The 22,461-nt window shown below is 34.1% G+C and overlaps 2 protein-coding genes across 2 annotated transcripts in view; one reads left to right on the top strand and one right to left on the bottom strand.

Annotated features, from left to right (window-relative positions):
- The window catches only part of LOC111505232 (uncharacterized), a 35,866-nt gene extending 17,984 nt beyond the window's left edge, over window positions 1-17,882 (top strand). The window contains exon 7 of the mRNA XM_074183002.1: window positions 17,167-17,882. Within this exon, the coding sequence (XP_074039103.1) occupies window positions 17,167-17,381 (215 nt within the window). The 3' untranslated portion in view covers window positions 17,382-17,882. The remainder of the gene's footprint in view (window positions 1-17,166) is intronic.
- On the bottom strand, window positions 493-13,499 carry Tektin-A (Tektin A). The gene is made up of 5 exons (XM_023160006.2): window positions 13,028-13,499; window positions 10,356-10,661; window positions 6,065-6,409; window positions 3,638-4,163; window positions 493-876 (listed from the first exon to the last, which is right to left on the bottom strand). The coding sequence occupies exons 1-5, from the start codon at window positions 13,386-13,388 to the stop codon at window positions 519-521; spliced, it is 1,896 nt and encodes a 631-aa protein (XP_023015774.1). The 5' UTR covers window positions 13,389-13,499; the 3' UTR covers window positions 493-518.
- Window positions 17,883-22,461: the final 4,579 nt, after the last annotated feature.

Below are 22,461 nucleotides of genomic sequence, written 5' to 3'. Positions count from 1 at the left end.
ATAAATGTCTCAAACATCTGAGAACCTTTTGACTTTTGTCTAAAACAAACAAGATATTTTTAACGTATTTTCAAGTTATTTGATAAGGAAAAAAGCCATATCATAAGCTATTTCAATATGGACAACAACGACACATACATATTTCGAAATACTCATAAGAATTATGGAACCGGTTCCAAAAGTGGAATGATCTGAAGGATATTCAAAAAGTATCTATATCCAAGTGGATTATTTCCAATTTGCATTGGAAATATCGGTTCCAGCGGACTATACGTCCCTTCCAAATTGCGAATTTCTCACTCCAGAAACAACTGAATGTTGACTTGTAAATGATTCCGTTGTCAAAATTTGAAAATTTTGTTTCAAACAATGGTGACATTTGACCTTTTTGAGATGTTTGGCGTATACTGTATGAGATCTTTAATATAGTCTTGGAAGTACACTGAAGTTGGTTAGGAAAACCTCCTTCTGCGCGAACAAAATGAAACTTCATTCTCAATAGACAGATCAGTCTATATTCAATAACCAGAGAGAGCAGTAGCAGAGGGATAATACGACCGTATCCTCTTCGTCCTGTCATTGTCGATCTCCAGAGTCTTCCTCTTCAGCATTATCTCCCTTTCGAGGTCGCTCCTGGCCTGTATCAGCTTGCCTTGTGACTCTTCGGCTTGGTTCATCTGGGCTTGAAGTGCTGCCACAGACTCTCCTATCGACTTGACTTCCTCCACCAAGCCGAAATGCGGAACATCGCGACAGTTCTCCACCCGGGGTCTGTTGAGGCGGTTATCCAGACGGGTTTGAGCCTTCTTCATGGGGGTGTCCATTCTTCTGATGGCGTTTCGCAAGGCATCCTTCAGGTCTTCAACGTCCGCTAATCTGGATGAAGGAGAGTATTTCAGTTAACGATAAAATATGAAATAGAAACTGTCCAATGGCATTGCACTGAAAAATGAATGATTTGAGTTATTCATTATTTATAGAATTCAGTTTAGGAAATCTCACGTCGACAGGTGAAGTTCTCAAAAATGAAAATTTTTTTCACTTCGCAGGACTTCATTGAGATGTCAGAAGTGATCCCTTCAAGAGCTCAGGAACACCAAAAGTTAGATGTTCAGAAAGGATATCTGCTTTGGTACTTAGTAAACCGCGAGAACTTTATCCATTTTTATCAAATCTGAATTATGTTCTAAAATGTCTGTAATTTTACCCTACTTTCTTCGTTGATTCAGCTCTTCAAAAAGCATGTAGCGCTATATGCCAATCGCCAGGATCCTCAAAAAGAGATGCAATAAGAAGTATCCTCATACCTTGCATATTCCATGAAAGAAACTGGGTCGCTGATAATTAAAGTAGTTGCCAAAAAAAATGATCTGATGAACAAAGAACATCAAATATCAGGATATAACTTTCGTATCATCACACGTAAAAAACTAGCAGTCTGTGATGATGTAATTATCGAATGTATCTGGTGCTGCGGATAAAAATATTACTCAAAGAATGAGTCAAGTGAAATACAGATAAAATGCGTTCTAGTTGCAAATTCGGAGATTCATGGTAATGAAATCTTTGAGTTTCAGATTGCATAGTTTTAAAGGCTCTTCAAAAGGAACTAAAGGGAACTAGAGAGTTCATAGCTGGCTAAAGTATTCTATAATTATTTAATCATAGAAATTGAATCAGTATGATGACTGTATCGAGGAGAGGTGCAAAGGTACTGAGAAAATAGTTATTTCAAATAAAAATAGGAACTTTCACCTATTCCAGCAGAATCTGACAAGTCCTGTTAGAAAATAATCCTCCTGGATAGTGTCATGATGGTCATTGAAATGTATCCGACAGATATTTGTAAATATAAAACTGAATGAAACATTTTTGTAAAATAAGAAGGTCTCATCAATGGTGATAGGCTGAAACACAAATGCATTCCTGCCGGTGAATCATAAAAGCGTTATTTGGGCCCTGGTTTACCGTAAGTTGCCTTGCAGTGAAAGCTGCAGTAACAGGAAGGGGACGAATTTCGATCGACAGTCGATGTCGATCCATGGATTTGCAACTAACCCTTCTGGGGAACCTTGTTTATTATCGACATTCGAAGATTGAGTTCTTTGTCGATCCTCTAGATGACGTCTTTGTAGGGGGATAAATGTTATTAAACAAATAGTAGGGGGGCTAGACCTACATGTAAGTCGAAAAATAAAGAGACTCAGAAAACTAATGACATTAACAATATACCTGACTCAACATACAGTGTGTGTCACAACGTTAGATTTGAAATTCTAGATGAATGGACTCTTCGAAATTATTCACAAAACTAGGTTTGTTCATTGGAAAAATTATATATTAGGTACTTTCCATATTTGGATTCTACAAAAATAGTGCTTCGAAAAAATATGAATCATATTAGCCATGATCACTTTGCTATGATATTTCGAAAATGTCGTTCCTTCACTGTCGAATAATAAATTCACCATATTATTTTTTGTAATACTGGGTCAATCAAAATTCAAGAATTTTTTTTTAATTGTTTCCAAACTTTCTGAATGTATCTACGTATGAAGTATTGTGGGTTTGTATATATTGTGCGTTTCATTATCAAAAACAAAAATAATGTCGAAAGTATTTCTAATATAAAATATCTTCAAAAAAACTTGATTTTGAGCTCCTGATGGGTTATATAATAGATATCTGGTGAACAACCACATTGGGAATGTTATTTTGCACGGGAGAGTCAATTATAACAACAGTTAACATAAAGACATTTATTGAATATGAGAATTACTCATATGGATGTTGAAATAAAATTACATGAGAGCTAACTTGGTCAATGAAGTTTAGTCGACACCAAAATTTTTCAGCTTATATCAACTTGTTTCTTGTAAAATTACTATTCCAAATTTTGAGTCTTTCAGTGTTTGTGTCGAGTCACTAGTTGATTTTGATGTATTATTCATCTTATAACTTCTGAACTACTTTGTATGTATACATTCATTCAACCCCAATCCAGAGATTTTTTCCCCAGTATCTGGTGAAAATATTATTCGATAATCATAAAACTACATGATGAATATTATTGGAGTTTTTTCCCAACACCAAACCGTTATTTTAACACCTTGACACGTGTTTCAATCCCCAAGTGATCATCTTTAAGAGGAAGATAAACTAAACTCAGTTCAGTTTGATTTTCCTTCCGAAGATGATCACTTGGTGATCGAAACACGTGTCGAGATGTTAAAATAACGGTTTTGTGTTGGGAAAAAACTGCAGTAATATTCATTACCACATCAAAGGTTCCAAACAGTGCATCACAAGTTTTAGGCATTATAACAAAAAAAAGAGTCGGTCAAATAAGTTTTCATTGAAAATGTTCGCGGTTGAATAGATTGGCTTGTTGGCATTGTTTTAAAAATTACCTTTGAACCTCTTAGGTATGTTTCTTAAAAGCATCTGACAAAACTTGTGGCTGGGCATTTGAAAAATATCTAACTTTAATACACCACGCGTTTACTCGATACCCTGAATATTGTTGAATAATTTCGGACAACCTATCAAAATAGTATCTGAAACTTGTATACATAATGTTTTTTTATACATCGTATTCTCTGTACACACCAGATTTTTGAAACTGAACTAAACTCACCTCCTCAGAACTTGTTTCAATTCGTTCTCCAGCCTATTTGTTACTTCTTGCGTACAGGCTATTCTTCTGGCCAGTGCCATTTCCACTCTATCAGCCTGAGAGCGCAAATCTCTGGCGGCGTTATTCAAAATGGCGTCCAAAGTGCCCCTCAGAGTAGCCGACCGCTGTCTCGTAGCTTCACCCTCGAGCAAAGTTTCCCTCGTGAAGTGCTCCCAATACTCCGGAGTGGACTGTTCCTCCGGGAAACACACAGCTCCGGGCTTGAAGAGCAAGACGTTCGAGCGATTGTTGAAAGCCATGTTGATGGCATCGATTTCGTGGGCAACTTTTTTGTCGCTCCAGTCGTATTCTAGCCGTTGTTTTATCGTTTTGTCTTCTATTAGTTGTTTCTCCACGTCTTTGAGGGTCCTGGAGAAGATGTCGCGTATTTCCGCGCATAGAGCTACCTCTCTGATGAGTTCGTCTTCTACTTCGTCGCGGACCAGTTCTGAGTCCATTCTTCCGGTACGACGTTCCAAACATTCGCCTATTTTTTGTGAAAGGAGTAATTCAAGTTAACATGTTTAGATAATTATACATCATAAAAAAGTGACAATTAAGGTAATAAGTAATAAGGGTTGTTACCATTGCTTTGGTGTCCGCAAAGTCAACTAACGTTAAGATATTCGTAATTATGTGCTCAAGAATAATTGTTGTCATAATAGAAGCAAAGTCAGCAATATACATCACAGGATTATTTACTATGTCGCGAGCGAGAAGAATGAATCTTTCACAACAAAATCGTAATGCAGTTAGACTACGTTATATTGCGAATCTATCTACTGCATATAAAATGGAAATTTCACTGGAGAAGTGTTGTCAGGTCTACTGTTTTTGCAGTAGATCTCCTAGTTCAGCTCTCAAACTCCTATTACACTGTTTGAGAGTTACAGTCTACTGTACAGTTTAATTTATTGTAATGAGAGATTGTAAGTAGTGGAAATTACTACTCCTCTGGAATGTATCTATGAAGTATTTAGGAAGTACATTCTTTATTGTTTTCTCTATCAATCTACTCTTATTCTGACACAAAATCTACTGCTGATCCTGAAAATGACCTGGCAACAATGGCTTTGTTAGTAAGCCAAATGAAAAAGTCATATAACTACTTATCAAAAGTTGGTAGGGAGTTGGCTGTGTCGATTGGTATGTAAAATGTTTTCAAAATGCTGTTCTGATAAATGAACAAAAACTACAAATCTTGCTTCAAAGAAATCTGATGATGAAAACCTCTACATGAAAAATACTCCAGAAGATATTTAGAAATTTGTATGTAATGTTCATCGCCAATGTTTCGAGTTGCTGAGGCTATTCGGCAACATGTGCCAGGATATATTGGTATCCAATTCAATCTACACAACTGCCAAAATTGTGTGATATGATATATCACATCCACCTTCTTGAAGAAAACTGATTCTCAGGCTTTTTCCACATTCAATTCGATTTGGTTTTTGTCACCCGAAACCTAAATATATTCCAAACCTCCATTAAAATGCTCAATAGCACTGGACTCTCCTTGTTTTTCGTTTTTTCTTGTTCCGTATATTATTTGATTGATTGGTGCTGAGATTTTTGCGCCACTGTGGCGACAGCTTGTTCGTAACTTCCGAAAGAACAACGTCAGTTGTTCAGTTGCTCCAATAATTATTGGTAATGTATTCAAAACTGAAAAGAAAACTTTGCGGTGGTGGTTTAAGGTTCAGAATTGGTTGTTATGACTATATCAAGCAAACTAGCGAGTTCCCCATTTGTTGGCACATCTATAATGTGTGTGAGGCTTGTTCCAGCCTCGACTGTGACCTTGCTCAACTTTGCTATCAGAAAATATTCGAGACAGTTCCTATTGTGGACATTGAAATCGCCAGATATAGATAATTTAGCACTGGGAAAGAGACAAGTTCTCTTTTGTGAGATTCACTCCACTGCTTCACTTGACCTCGTTCAGAAAGGTTCTTGCCATCTTCCACCAAAATACGGATCAAAGTGAAGCAGGGATAGGATCAGATAGGATTTGATGACTGAAAGCTAATGAATGGACGATATACTCCATAGACCTCATCATTGCAAAATATATCCAGAAAAAAACTTGCAATTATTCTACAACATCAGTTTCAAATTACCAAAATACAGATCAACGTGAGGTTGAATGCTTTAGAGCCGTACTATCCCAAGCTCTGTCATACATTTTTGGTACATCTCTATAGAAACAAACCACACGAATGAGATAATCTAAAAGATGATCAATTAATATTTAGCAGTCTATAAATTTTGGAGATGTTCTTTTCTATGTTTTGGAATTGACTAATCAACGAAATATCCTGAGAATCAGATCAAATCGCTGAAAAAGTCAGAATCAGAAATCACCCATGAAAGAAACCTAGGCATCACCTGATATCGACTCCGGCATAGTCAAAACAGAGCTGGCCTGCTTCAACCTCCTCCTCTGTTCCTCCATGAATCCAATCTCTTCCGCTGATGCAGCTATAGCTCTCTCCAACTCACATTTCCATCGGTGTATCTCGAGTTCCCTCTGATTCAGTCTCTTAGTGTTATCCTCCTGGTTTTTATCTGTATCCGCTTGTGTCTGCTCCAGACATTGTCTCCCATTCCAGTCGATGAGGTTCGCGCGGTGTTGCTCTGTTGAAGACATATCCAAGATATTTTTGTTGTGGGCTCTCCAATCCCCTTCGCTATATCTGGCTATGGAGTATTTGTCGACCACTGGTCTAGTACCTTGACAGAAAATAATAATGATGATATAAACGAGTCCTGACTCGTCGCGATAATGTAGTTGAAAATAAACAGTACAATAGGTCTGTTCATTTTGTGTATTGCTCATTTTTATATACTTTCATAAACTTCAGAGGAGTCATATTCAAATTAGGTTATTTGGAGTGTGTGCCACATCTAGCTTCAATTAGAAGGTTGAGATGAAGAAGAGCAGTTATCAAAAACAAATTCATATGAAAGTTTCAGGTACCAATGCATTGGGCATTTCCGAAATATTTTCCAATATAAAGGGTACCCAGTAAAAGTGTGATGTATCAAAGTTATTTTTTAATAGAATAACATATATTTCTTTCCATATTGGAATTTCATCAAAATATATTTTACCCAAATGAAAGGTGGATAGAAAATTGAGATATTCACCGTCCCCAGATTTAATAAAAACTCATTTGAGAAGTTTTTTCGTTATAAAATGTTACAAACATGTAGTTTTCTTCTATTGATTGATAGTTTGATCACATAATTTTCATACCAGGAGAACCAATTCTCGAAAAAAAAATTTTTGAAATAGAATATCCTATATTTTATTTAACAATTGAACCTTGGTTAAAAGTAATTTAACTGAGATACTGGGAAATTCAGTACAGGAAAACTTAATTCTTGTCATTTTTCTCGTTTGGTTATAAACAATCGAATTTCTTATTTATACGAAACCTGGGCTTTATTTTTTTATTTTATTGGTCCTGAGTATTCCTAGTTGACGATTTAGACTCCTGACTTCCATATTCCTGAAATGGGTGATCACCTGAAGGAGTATTGATTTATCTCGAATTTATCTCAGTCTGAAATTTTATTTTCAAAGTTATTTCATTTTTTAAAACAATTTACTCATGTCATATTTTTGTAAATCACATTTTGGAAAAAATTGTCAGGAGCTAACACCTGATATATTTCAGAATGTAAGGGAGGAAACAGGAGTTCGTTTATACCATTATATACAATTTTATAGTGCCTCAGTTCAAACATTCAATTAAATACATTTTTGTATCCGGTTTATTTTTATTTGTTATATTTAAAAATTATTTCTCCAAATTCTTTATCGTTGTAATGTCAAAAATGTTTTTTAAATAAGGTTAGTAATTATGGGCAGGAAGGGCCTGCAAAAAGGTTGATTTTTACGTATAAATATGTTTCTTTGGAAACTGAAGTTGACGTATCAAATGACTTATTCAAGATGTCCAAATGGTTCACAAATGTTTTTGCTATAGCTATAATTCTGTGTCTCATTTTGATAAACGTGATACTTGGTATCATGAAAAACAAGACATATATAAAAAGCCATGTGAGATTTTTTCAAGCAGTTGAAAAACTGTACTTGAATCAGGACATTTTGCACTATCAGATTTTAATTTCAATCTCTATACGGCTACCCGCCAAAAAATTCTAACTGACAACTATAAATAAACCTTTATTTGCCTTCCCTCGCTAAATAATGTAGAAATATAACTGAACAAAAAAAATTCAAGTCTGCTTTCACAATCTGTGTTTGATTTCTCATAAACGCAAGCAATAGAAGAATAAGAATAATGAGAGACTTCTTTCATTTCCCATCTAGATCTCCATTCAATTGTGTCAAAAAACTTCATTTTTCTATATAATAAGAGAATGATGTTTGAAGTTCGCTTTCACTATCTAATAAAGTTCGTTAAGGACTTTTTCCCTTCCTCCTTCCGGATAATATATTTAAGAAATTTGGCGCTTCACATTGGAATGTCGAAGATTGTGACAAAGCACTCGTTATTACTAGGTTAGGTTAGGCAAACAATCATAAATTAGAATAAACTGAAGTATAAATTTATCTTTATTTCAATATTATTATTCAACTGACTGAGTTGAAGGAAATTTCTCAAGTAGTTCAGATAAAGGGTAGAGCGAATCGGTGAATGGAATACATTCTGTCAGATTGGAGACACTGACCTTCAAGAGATGATATATGTACCCACTATGTACACAAACAGAATTAATTATTACAAATTCTAATCCTGATGAACAACAAACCCGTTTTATCGATGATATCATATATGTTATCGTATCATAAGATTATTCGACCGTAATGAACATGGTTAGATTAGTATGATTCAATTTATTTTCCATGTAATGGATCAATTTATAAGGTCGCTCGTATTTGATAAGGAAACATGAAAAAAAAGTTATACAGGGTGTTCCTTGATGATATGCGAATATTCAAGGGTGTAAATCTATATGAAAAAAATGATGATGGGTTGCTGAATAAACTATAGTACAAATTCGTTCTGTTACAAAAATATGAGGTGGAAAAGTTGGAAAGAATGGAAACTATTTGATATTTCAGAAACAATTTAGAATATTTCAGTAATATTTGTTAAGCAGCGACAGTTGATAAAAGTTTATATGATTAAATAAAGAAATTATTTTTAACTCCAATAGTGGCGTGAGTACAGGAATTGTCTTCAATATTTTTGAAGAAGAAAATGATACGCCTATCCATTTTTCTCAAATTAAATTAATTTTTGAACTCCTCGTTTACTTTGGAATGTAAAAATTCTGATTTTTCAAGAGATGGTTTTCGTAATTTCCACAACATTCATTCATGGGCGTGAAAAAACCCTATGACATAATGGAAACCCATTTCCAACAACAATTTCCGGTTATTAACATATGGGCAAGAATTATTGCTAACCACTTTATGAACCATTTTTATGAGTAGAAGACTTGATGAACAGTTTTACCCAAACTCCCTTCAACTGCTCGAAATGTAATGTGGTATATACATGATAGTGTACCAGCACATGCAGTGTAGTAATTCGCAGTTTTTTGTTGACCCAAATCGTTGAATTAGCCGTGAAGGGCCTCAAGAATGGCCACCAAGATCTTCAGACCTCAATAGCTCCGATTTATTTTTGTGGGGATATCCTGAGATGCTAGTGTACACGAGTCCTTTCAACACTAAAGAAGAATCAAGAGAAAATACATTTGCAGCTTGTGATGTAATGAAAAATACTACTCGGTTTTTTCAACGAGTGCGGCATTTAATAAGAAGAAGGGCATAAGCACTTATTTTAGGTGTAGGGAGCATTTCCAACAATTAGTCTAACATTCATTCCACGTTAGTTATGTTTATGTTGTTAGTTGGTCTAAAGTGTACAGTTTTTTCAATGGATCAATATTTTTTTCGATTTTTTATTGTTTCTTCCACTCAAAAATGGCTCGTTACAGAAAAACTTAAGAAAGCTGTTGTTTGAAGGGTTTCAAAAATTATTTTTATTGGGAACGTACTGATAAAAAAATCTAAGTTATTGACCGTCACTGTTAAATTGGAGAACTCATTTGCATCGAAAAATGTACAGCTTTTTTAGTCAACTAAATCAATAACTGAAGTAAGATAGAATTCGATAAAATAACATTTTTCGGACAATAAAAGGGATTTTATTCTTTTATTCAAAAACAACGTACCACAGGAAAAAACTAACTTTTTCATTACAAATTGAACGAAGAATTCAAAAATAAATTTCCATATAATTTGTATTTTCAATTGTTGAAGTTAAAAACAATATTTTCATTAAAAAGTATGAACTTCAATGAACTGTAACTGCTCACCAAATATCACTGATATATCTGAAATGGTTTCGAAAATATCAAATAATCTAAAATTTTTTCTTCAAAATTCCCGTGACGGAACTTTTTTCGACCCTAGTTTATAGCAATCTATCATCATTTTTTCATGTGAGTTTACATTTTTGAATTTCACCACGTCATCGAACACCCTGTATACTCGTAATCAGTCCTCTACATTAATTTGTAATATTTCATATCAATTTTTTTCGTGACACCTGAGGGATACTTCCTGATTTCATATTCGACTTTTTTCATTCATTTCTAACGAGCACCTTGGATTGCATTTCAAGGCTCATACCTGTGAGTCCAGACAACGGGCCCCAATCGACTCTTCCCGTAGCCCACGGCCCAATTGGTCCCATTTCGGTATCGATGGGATGCGGAAGAGAATCCTGTGGCTGCGGCAAATAGCAAGGAACATTTCCTTCAGGAACTGGTCGCAAGTCATTCGGTACCGGAGGTCTTGATGAAGGTTCTATTGAATGAGGAGGCGTTCGGCCAGCGGTGGCATGCATGTTTTCGATTGGTTCTGGAGCTGGACGTGCTTCTGGTTGATATTTGAGAATACCTCTTCTCGGAGCAGCGGTTTCCTGTTCTGCTGAAACTAAAAATTTGCATTAATAACTCTTAAATAACATAATAATAGAATTCACGACTATTAGCTTTTAGCTTGAAGACTCTTCAGGGGCCGTTGACTATTATTGTGAAAAAATTTCAATAGGCAACTTTCAGTATATATTTCCAATCACTAAGAACAGAGGGTCCGACATTTTGTCTTGCTCAATAAGCCTTTTTGTAAATGGAACCTTATTTTGATTTTCAAAAAAAAAATATTTTCAAATTATGTATTCAAAGGGACACCTTTCTATTATATTTCATGAAAAACCGCGGAAACTTTTGAAAAATATAATAATAATGAACGCTTTTTTACACGCTTTATACTAGCTCTTCACACCTGTATGTATGTTTGTTTGTTTGTCAGTTTGCTTGTAACTCTTAAGCTCGGGATCTGTATTTGACAGAATTATCGACATTATTGCTTGATCTATTCGCGGGCAGATGGCGCTATACGTAGCCGAAAATATCAATGGTCAATTTTCTAAACAATATACGGCTGATTAATCCCAAAGTTTAGATAAAATAAATATAGTTTAAAAAGACTTAAAAAAACGCTTTTATAGCATACGAAACTGAAAAATTAAAAATAAATATGGTTTAAAAAACTAAGAAACACGCTTTTTTTCACAGTAATACTAGTATTTTTCGTTCGTTTTTGTTTTAGGCTTGCTAAAAAAAATATTTTTAACTTTTTAGTCCGATGTTTTTTAAAAGCGTGTTTTTCAGTTTTTTAAACTATATTTATTCGTTGTGAAATTGAATGATTACATACACTTCATTACAATTCTACAAAAAGATACTTCAATTGCAGAATTCAACTCCATACTCCATATAAAAAAGTCATTATTCCACTCTACCCAAACAAGTGCACTATAAAAGCTTTCTTAGTTAATTCTAGTAACAAAATTAGTTTTCATAAATATGATTGGAATAAAATCCCGTTACGAAGAATTTGTTTTCTTAAGATCATCTACCGATTTGATTCCGTAACCAAATAATTATACTCTGTCCATCTAAGGAACAGAGTATCATGCATAGTGCACGTGACCTCCCAAACAAGGCTGCTTGTACAGAGTCGCACTAAGTAATCGCCGATTTTCATTTAATAATATGCTGTTGGATATTGAAATTTTTTTAGGTGGAGTGTGTTGCCACAAATTAGCAGTTTCTTCAGCCGTAAAATTACTTGACATTTTAAAAATTTTAAAATTAAAAATTCCGTGTATGTACACACCACAGTTGTCAAAATGGAGCTCATCATTTTGACTCAATAGCGATATACCTGTATGAATTCCACCAGCCGATTGCGGTTAAATCTGATTGGCCAGCTTTAGAAGGCTTGTTTATTTTACCCAATAGATGCAAATGTGCGTGGTGATCATGCTATGATCACGCATCTATATTTGTTTGGGTTACTTTCTTCGTTGGATGGATTGAGTTTAGATATTCTGAAATTTAACGGTTGCACGTCTGGAGATATACTGCCATTATGATGGACAATTATTCCATATGCTGTTCTGTTCGTCCTGGAAATGTATGAAATAAATTTCTGCTTACATTTAATGAATATATTTTGATGTAATCAAGAATCTCAATTTTCAAAAAGGGGGTTTAACAATTCTCCTCTTCTCCCTTTACAAAGTCGCCATCTATGGGATCGATGTCAAAGCTCAACTTTGCAACTGACCACCTTGTGCAATTCGTTTATCTTTTATATTCAAGGATTGTCTCACTCAGTCTTGACGGTAGTTGAATCCATTTGTGGTTCAGCCTAGCCCCAATGATGAGACTGATGGCGAGTCGAAAGAGCGATTTCTGATGGATCACGAATGGGTTGTTTTAGGCTCTGGTTCCGACATGTTTGAGTAAATTCCGTTAAATTATTATATATTGTATAGGTAATTGGAAAAATCTTTTGTGTCCATAAGACAATTTCATTCCTTGTGTGATACATTCATTGTTTTTTTTCTATTCATTTTTATGGTCGACTTGGGGTACGCTTAGTAGATGCAGAGATCAATGATTGAATGAAAACATGTGAAAGTGGCACATGTTTCAATTGTTTCAGGAACAGTATTCCGGTTAATGTTTTTCAATAAAGGTGCAAATTTCTTGTTGTTTCATCGGTTGAATACGCATTCAGAAATATACGGAATTGCATTATCACGTTTCCCGATCAGAAACTGAAGTTTTATAAATTACTCGCAGAAATAACTATATCTTCGACATTGTACCACTAATAACTCCTGTGGTCCCTCCGTTAAATGAAATTAACCGAAATATTTCAAAGGATACTTGGACTTCAATTGCACTCCTATGCTGACATTTTGAAAAACAGTTCAAGTCACTTACCTATTCGAGTACAACAACAGTTTTCAATCGGCTTCTTGCTTGGTTCTCCAGTTAAACAACAACCCTTTCCATCTCCTATTGGTTGCCTGGTGTCGCAAGGTGGAATACCACCCTTATACTTCTCTGCATTATTACTAACCTTCTCGTCAAACTTCACTTCCTTGATAGGAGAAACACCAAGATTTGGATTCAAGTCGGTAGAACCCACCCCGAGGTTCTGCTCTCCAAACTTGGGTGCGTTTGAAAACTCTATTCTGGGCTCCGGAAGCGAATTTGTCGTTAAATAGTCCTTTTTTTCAACGTTCTCGAAATGGGCCAAGTGAGGACAAGGGCCGCAGTGCCTAGTTGGGTATTCCGACATTTACTGATGGGATTTCGTTTGATCAATAACAAAAATAGCCTGGAGAAGTTTGATCGAATTGACATTCCCAGACACGAAGATATGGAATCTTTGACAACTTGTGAATGATCCGTTTCTGGGATACTGAAATATTGTATACGGGGTGTACGACATCAACTATACGGTACATAATAAATCCAGATTCTGAATTGGAAAATAAATTGCCGTTTCTTCAATCAGTAACGAATATGAAGATAGATCAGAAATACTTTTCAACCTCATAATATTGTGGTCCGAAACGATAAGAAAAACATCACTGAACAACAAATAATTTGAATAATCATGTCCTTTCATCTGTCAACCAGTCAGTTTCCTTCATTACTGTAAGTTTGTTCCAATTGACTTTGACGAATTGAAGAAAATTATAGATTCTATTGAATCAAATTCGATCGGATCAGATAAAATCTCCATCAGAACGATATACCTCTCGTTAACCATATTCATGGAAACATGTAATAGAACTCAACTAGTAGAAATGAAAGATCGAATTTCCGATGATCTGATCGTTTTCTATGGACCTCCTCAAAGTTCAATTTTTGCTTCACTACTATTTATTATTTACCTACAGATGTCAGTCGATTTGAGGAAAATATCAGAATACTTAGTTTGCGGATCATACAAGTTTGTATAAATTGACAGAGGTGAAAAATCATCTTTATCAAGAACATATACCAAATATTTCATAAACGAGGAAACAAGATATTGAAATTGCATATAGAACAAGTAATACGTCGGGAAAGTTAGTTAAAAATAATAAAGTTTATATACCTAAAGTTTTTTGGTCCGATGTGGACTTTGTTTGTTGAATGATGATTATCTTAATTGATTTTTCGGTAATTAACTAGTGGAACCACTACCTACAAATTAATTTGTCAACGATAGATTAAAAAGCGGACAAATTAATTTGCAGGTAGTGGTTCCACTAGTTAATTACCGAAAAATCAATTAGGATGATCATCATTTAACAAACAAAGTCCACATTGGACCAAAAGGTATATAAACAGCTAACTCTTGTCTTTAGATTCAGTATCAATTTGCTTCTCCAGAAGATGCTAATCTTGTTAGCAAATCGCGCGTCGAGTGCAAAAATATCAGTTTGGTGTTAGGGTAATTGATCTCTAGAAAAAGTTTTCAACTTTTACACCAAAGGTTCCAATCTCATCGTTTAAACAGATTTTTGTGGAAATCTTAGTGTTTTCGGCTACTTTCATCAATATGGCTTTCTGGAGACCTTTTGAAACAAATGATAACATTACGTGTGAGGAATCTGTGTCAATCGACAGGGATCCGGAATTTGAAAATAAGGACTTACATGTTCAAGTTCAGAATGAATGTTTAAAGAAGGAAAACTGTCACACTTCACAGAATGCTACTGTGAATAGAAAATGCGAGTTAACGAAACTATCTCGTTCGACAGTTCTTCGAGTCATTGAAATAGGGGATGTCATTGACCATGCAATGAAACGAAAACAAAGGAATAAAAAATTTGCAAATGTTGATGGTGCTACAAAAGATGTGATTCGGCGAACAATTTATGGTATATACCAAGAAAATGAAGTACCAACTTCGGAAATGATTTGGCATAAATTACTCGACTATCCCGATTACAATTACAAATCTTTAAAAACTCTACGAGGTGTCTTATTGTCTTGTGGTTTCAAATATAAAAAATTGAACAATCGGATGGTCATAACGAAATCGATATGCATTGTTCAACTCCGACAAGAATATTTGAGGCGAATGAAAAGCTACCGAGAATCAAGCAGACATATGATCTACCTCGACGAAACTTGATTTACACCCATGATGTTGTCGAATATGGCTGGGTAGACGAAATCAAATATTGTGCTTTGAACACACCTTCTTCAAGGGGAAAACGTGTTATGATTTTGCATGCCGGGAATGAAAGTGGTTTCGTACCTAACGCTTTGCTTCTGCCGGCCAAAAATATAAAAGATTCATCTGCTGATTACCACGAAGATATGACTGCGTTTATTCGAAACCTGGTTCAGTGAGCAGCTTCTCCCAAATATTCCTCCCAACTCGGTTATTGTTATGGACAACGTTTCGTATCATTCTCGGTTATTGACTACAATACCAAACAATACCCGAAAAGATTACAACAAAAAAGGTATTACTGGCGACCATAAAACAACGTAATTTCAAAAAATAGTATTATTGATTCGATGTGTGAAACACGTGGTCATATTCTCTTTCGTTTGCCTCCATACTATTGTGTGTTCAATCCAAATGAAATGGTTTGGGCCACAATGAAAGAAAGCTTGCGGAAATGTAATCAGTCATCGACTTTGAAAGATGTACTGCTTGACAATATAGGGCGAGTGGTGAGTGAAGTAGGTAATAGTGATGTGTGGAAGAACTGTGTGGCCCACGTTATGAAAGGAGAGAACAAATATTATGTGCAAAGTTCCATAAATCCGATCGTTGTTCAACCCGATGATAATTTCACCTCATCCGAATATAGCGAAGAAACATTTTGATTTTTCTAGCAATTTTGTTGGCCTCTATCATTTTGTAAATATATGTTTGACGAGAATTTGGTGTGATTATTTGTGTTTTCATTGTATTTTAGAGTTTTCGACTCGGAAATCAACTACCTTAAATTTCGAAGTTTTTCATTATTACCCATGAAGGCAAAATTCAGTTGAGACAACTTTTTCATGGGGTGATCAATTGTTATGATTGTAAGAATAAGTACCTGAAAAACTACCACTGAAAAATAATATACCGACGCTTATGTCGGGGCTATGTCCTTCTCTGTGCTGTTCCAATTGGTATTGGAAATACTATAGCAACTTTGCTTGCGGCAAAAATCTTAATGCGCATCCATGCGAGTTTGCGCATCTGTAGATTGTTGTATATTTCTATATCTTGAAATCGCATCAATTTTTATATCTATGAACTTCGAGAATGAAAAGATGGAATTGTGAACAATGAACGTTTTTGTTTTAGAATATTGAACTTGACTTTGGAACATTTCCAGTTTCATGTATTTTCTTGAGTGGATTTTAATTATTTTATGATGATTTTCCATGGATATTTAACCCAAGGAATTCAGCAATCATTTCAATAGAAAAGAAGAGGCAATGAACTTTATCAAAATCTGGCTTCCTGTCCTCAATGTTTCAGAAAGACAGTCATGTAATTCAATTGAGAGACACCGAGCGGCGCCCATCAATAATAATAGAAAACCAGAGTCAAATAGCAAATCGTAATTTCTGCAGGAATAACAACTAGAGCACCTACTCGGGCAGTAGTAGACATAACGTCAAGCTTAAAAACCTGCAGCCCATTGTCAAAAAATCCGGAAAATAGCTTTCACACAACGATTTTTCGATTTATGACGGTTTAAAATCAATAAAAGTTGCAGAATTATAAGAATAATGCTTGAAATATATTTCTGATTGACACTGGAAATATTGATTTGATTCCTTTTTCATTGGGACTGTTTGAGTAAAAAAATCTAGAGAATTCTATTTTTTTCCAAAGGTGAATGATTGACACACATTCGCATCACAAAACAATGTGATGCGAATATTTTTTTCAACATCATGTAGTTCACATTTTAGTTACAGAACTCTCACTCACATTGATGTAATACTCCACCCTCCATCTTGTTGATAGAACTGCGTAATATTTTTCATTCATAATTCCACAACAGTATCTCAGACTTTCATAAATACAAACATGAATTGAAATTGAATTTAATCTTTTATAGGATACACCCCAGCCCCTGGAAGTCACAAGAGTGAAAAATGCGTGGCCTTCTGTCCAGGAGGTTGCATGAACGGTATTTGTTCAGCCCCCAACTTCTGTATTTGTAACCCAGGATATGTAAAAGAGTCTAAAGGTAGCCAAGTCTGCGTGAGAAGAGTCAAGAGATCTTTGATGCACATGGAACTTATCCCAGAAGCTGTTTTGGAGGGATTGTAAATGACCCACTTACTGAAATATATATTTTCCTCCTTATCTATACCTCGAATCAATTTTGGAGATAATTACCCATTTTATGTAACAGACATTTACCCAAAGCTTGACTGATCAACTGAAATGATTTTCATTCTGTAATGTATCTATCTCAATGTTGAGATGAATTTTTTAATATATTCAGAAGTTTACTATAATTCTGGTTTATTCAGTTGTGAAGAATGTTTTGGCCCCAATTTTCTATTTGCTCAAAGTTGATAATATTAAAAATATAGGTTTGGTGGTTGATGATTTTCATTTGCAGATGATCTTGCATGAGAAAATGAGAATTCATTGAAAATAAATATAGATAACGACATGATCATCAAATTCTAATTATTTACATGTTCATATTTTCTCATTATCAAAAGTTGTTATTAATTCTACTTGAATATTTTCATTAACTTCCTTATACCCGCATAATCCTGTCTGGAAATTTTGTACCGAATAAATGAATAAAAGATTTAATGAGGTTATTTTCATTAGGAAGTTTAAGTTCCGCTTGTACCTAGATAAGGTCAAACTGACATCAGAGATGATTAAAATGATGACAAAATTAATATATCCTTAAATAAGTTGAGCATGTAAATATTTTTCCAAAAAAGTTGTTACACTATTTTAAATTTCGATGCTTCCTATTGAATAAGGATTATATTGATCATGTTTCTTCTCTAACTTCCCTAAAAATATATTTTCAGGAGCTTGTCTTCTAGTGGTAAGCTGACTCCTTTTTAACTTGTAATAATTCTTTAGGAAAATTTTAGTGTAGCTCTATTTGACACTTAAGTCATGAAATTGTCGAATTCATAAGATTATTCCATTTTCAGAATGTAAATGTTATCATTGAATCCGTAGTTTAGTGATCTAATTATTTTTTTCAAGAATGGTTAGTTGGATAACAGGATAGTTAAAAAAACAATTGTTTTCAACGTTTTCAAATTCATTAAAGTCTCACATAGGGCTCGAAAAGAAGGATTTTTTTCGTATTGAAATTATTACTTTTTTAAAAAACATCAGACATGAATAACGCTACAATAATGTGAAGTTTTCGAGACAACAACACTACATATTAGTTTAATTTGAAAGGTTATATTTTCAGAAGTGACTAATTTCTTGGGAAAGAAAGTTTTTGGCTTTCTACTATCCCATCTGATACAGAAAAATGTGGGAATCTTCCAAAGAAAGGAAGGAAGAAATAAATTTCAAAAGAAGTACCTTCATACATAGATCTACGCAGGTCTATTATTATACATCTTCCAAAGAAAGGAAGGAAGTAGGTAATCAATTTTAAAAGAAGTAGATGTTTAGATCTATGTAAAGTTACTCGTTTCAAAATTGATTACTTCCTTCCTTTCTTTGAATGTTTCCCACATTTTTCTGTATCAAGATAGAGTAGTTGAAAGCCAAAAACTTCCTTTCCCAATACATACCCGTGTTTTTTATTTTTATATACTTTTATACTTTTTCCAAGTATCTAATATATCTGATGTTTTTCAAAATTGTTATAATTTCAACATGAAGAAATTCCTTTTCGATCCCTGAAGAAGATTTCATTTGAATTCGAAACGGTGGCAAGAAAAAAAGTGATTGTTTTTTGTAAGAAAGAATTGATCCTTTTGCCCAACTAACCCTTCTTGAAAATTAAAAATATGATTGAAACTCTTCACAAAGAAGTGATCATGAACAACTGGAAGAAAAAATTATTCAGAAAAAATCACTTGAAATTATGAACAGTGGACAACACGGTAATCATTCATTCAGTTAATACTTCCCTTCTAATGAGTCAGGAAATGGAAATGATATTAACAATAGATCATTATAACAGTTTATTTTTCTATCCCCAACTCATATGTAAATATATAACATTCTCTAAATCATTTAAAAATTGTATAAACGCACATTAGAATATTTGACATAACATTGATATATCAACATCACAAGCGAACATATCGAATTTGAAGTTTTCATATGATTCTCAGTAAAACACCATTTGAGTGTATAAACAGTTGATTGTTCTTTCATTTTATTATTTTGGATTAATTCCTTGATGAAAAATAAGATCAATGTTTCCTTAAAAAATTGAAAATAAACATCCAATGTCTTGACAAATTCTTCAAATTCAATAGGCAATGTCAAGTATACAGGGATGGCACATAATATTTGCAAAAACGTACAAAACTCATGACAATATTCAATACAAAATTCATTAATTGGGGGAAACCCCAGAATTATTTGCATCACCATTTCAGGGTCGAATCCGCTGATAAGAAATTTGATATCAGTGATAATGATATTGCGCTTACAATAGAGATAGATTTTTAAAATATCTGTCTAAGCAACTCTTCTCGAAATATTTTTAAAGAGTAAACAAAACTGGAATTGAGGTCAAAATGCAGTATAAAATTTCTGATATCAAATTAAAAGGGGTATATGTACCTCATATTTTTCCAAGCAATCCTTCAACGTTAGTCTGATATATTCTTCGATGTATGTATAAAAAGTAGTTTGATATCATTTAAAAAAAACAATTCCAAGGAATACTGAAACACTGACTTCCAAAGATATGTCTCGATACAGAAAGTACATTTTTTATTCTTTCATGAAGAATCACATTCCATTCTGTCATTGAAGATGAAAATATTGGCAAAAGCAAAAGTATAAGTACATGAGCCAAGAGAATAATGATAATATGGCGTATAGCCTGGCATATGTTATTTTAGCATCATACTTTAAAAGAATTTTTGAATTATGAAAAATAAGATATGAAACTCTCTATGTTTTTCACCACCTGTATTTGTAACTAACGTTACTGCAGTTTCGTCCTATAAGGACATTTTCAAACTTATACAATAAACTTAAAATAATTTATATTATTAGCCCTTATATATCTCAACACCCTAGGTGATAACAGAGGTACTTAAATTAATTGAGTACCTGCATTTTAGTTTACCTGTAACAATGCGAGTACGCTAATTTGAAAACCGGTGGGTAAACTAGATAGATTTGATCATTTAGTAGGTTACATCTCTTTGAATTTCCAAGGATTCCAAACAATTGAGTTTCCATCCTTGCTTGCATAGTGCAAAGTTTCCGTATCGTTTAGATTCGAGAACTTGTGGTTACATTCCAAGGAATGGTTTGAAAACGTCGAATCATTTTTACCTAGTATGAAGGACCGTTTATTTCAGCATACCGTTTTGGGAAATTAAGACCACATCGTACCACATAAACACTATTACACTCTGGACACTTAAGCTTATCAACTCCAGAGATCTCCATCTTGTCCACTTTATCTTCGACATTAAAAAAGAAATTAGATAACCTTCAATGCCAAAGAGAAAGTGGACAAGATGGACGAAGCTGCAGTAACTTTAGTAACAAAAACAAGTGGCAAAAAAACATAGTTAGGATTATTTCTCATTTTTCATGATGATCTCCTACCACGTAGTAATGGCTACATCCATCAGTTAATTGTTGAATTCATGAATAATTGCGTATTCAAGAAACACTTTTTTGTGAGATACATAGTTTTCAAAAACGTAACACGTGTGTCGCTATACAATAGCTTCTTCAAGAGTGCGCAGTGAAAATCCCACAATAAAATGTTTCTTGAATACATTATGGATTTTCATCAAGTGTCGGCTGATTCCATTACATACAGGGTGTTTATTAAATATGCGGAAAAAATTAAGGCACTATTCCTTGAACTATTCTAAGGATATTTTGTCAAATATTCAACTAAAGTCATTTTTTGTGGAAAAAAATTAGTTTTCATTGACCTTTTTTGTTATTTTTTACCTTCCACAATCTGAAAAACATAAAATTATAATGGAGAACTTTATACAAGTGTAGAAAGGGCATTATTTTCAGTTTACCCCGATAACTTACCACTACAAACGGCTGCAGACATTCAATTTGAATAGTATGTCTCGTATGTAATCCTGGTGTTTTTGAAAGAGTTCGGAAGTCAATGAGGATAATATTGGATTCTTGCATCCAAACGGGAGGTAGACATTTTCAACAGTTCTTGTAGATTAAAAAACATTATATGTAATTTTTGGTAATAAATTATTATTGTCGAAATCAAAGGACAAAATATCCTTAATACACTATGCCGATCGACAAGGTCGAAGTTGCCTTGTCAAACACATAATACTGTTGTGTGGGCGTATTTCATCGGTCGACTATGAGTAGTTGAGTGGGAAGAGAGTGAGTGAAAAGAGAGTGAGTGAGAAATATTCTAAATGAATTATATTCAATGAAACAAGCAAAACAAAAACAAAATGAGTGATAAAGATGCTCTTGTTGCTACTGCATGCGCGGTCATACGCGAACCACTTGCTTTGGTATATTTCATCTCTTCCACTGCCTGTGTTTTGAGAGTCCTTTCCTCTCTTCCTTTCTCTAGAAACTGTGCTTGCAGGTTTTATATTTTTTTCTCATTCTCTGCCTTTTCAATTCCAAAAGAAACTGAAATCTCAGTGAGTAAGTCGTGCCTTTTGTTCTTGTTTTTTTTTGTCTTCTTTTGTAGAGTCCCAGAGTTAAAAGCGGTTTCTATACATCTCGATAAAACTTAATGTTTGCTCTTCTGTGAAGTTCATATCAATAATAAAACAATTACCTTTGCTAGGAACACAATCATATTAGTACCAATGTGATTGTAGGTTTCCACAAAACTACGTATTTAAAACTTTGTTGGCACGTTCTACACATTCACACTTGACAATTATTTTCATTCAACTGTCGAAAGATCCATTTCATTTGGGTTACATTCGACTCTACATTTGTCGATCGACCGTTGTCGATCAGCACATTCAACATAGTGTGGACGCGCCTTTAGAATAGTCCAAGGAGTAGTCCCTTAGATTTTTACCGCATATTTAATAAACACTCTGTATATTAATAATTACACTTCACAACATATTTAATGATGTGTGGAATGAATAAGAACTCTATCCTAACAAAAAAAACTCAATCTTCTGATTTGAAACTGATATTAAAGTGCCTCAGTTCCGGATTTTCTGTGATACCTTTTGATTGCTGGGAA

The sequence above is a fragment of the Leptinotarsa decemlineata genome, unplaced genomic scaffold, assembly GCF_025532065.1.
Source record: "Leptinotarsa decemlineata unplaced genomic scaffold, Ldec_3_MD MMD2_tig00026330_RagTag_RagTag, whole genome shotgun sequence".
NCBI lineage: Eukaryota > Metazoa > Arthropoda > Insecta > Coleoptera > Chrysomelidae > Leptinotarsa > Leptinotarsa decemlineata.
Note: the sequence above shows the minus strand (reverse complement) of the source record. Positions and strands in the feature narration are given on the sequence as shown.

Coding starts and splice junctions, on each gene's coding strand:
- Tektin-A (XM_023160006.2), bottom strand. CDS start 13,388: ATGTCGGAATACCCAACTAGGCACTGCGGCCCTTGTCCTCACTTGGCC. Junction 10,662..13,027: donor CTGTTGTTGTACTCGAATAG/GTAAGTGACTTG, acceptor GCAAATTTTTAG/TTTCAGCAGAACAGGAAACC. Junction 6,410..10,355: donor CCCGTTGTCTGGACTCACAG/GTATGAGCCTTG, acceptor TTTTCTGTCAAG/GTACTAGACCAGTGGTCGAC.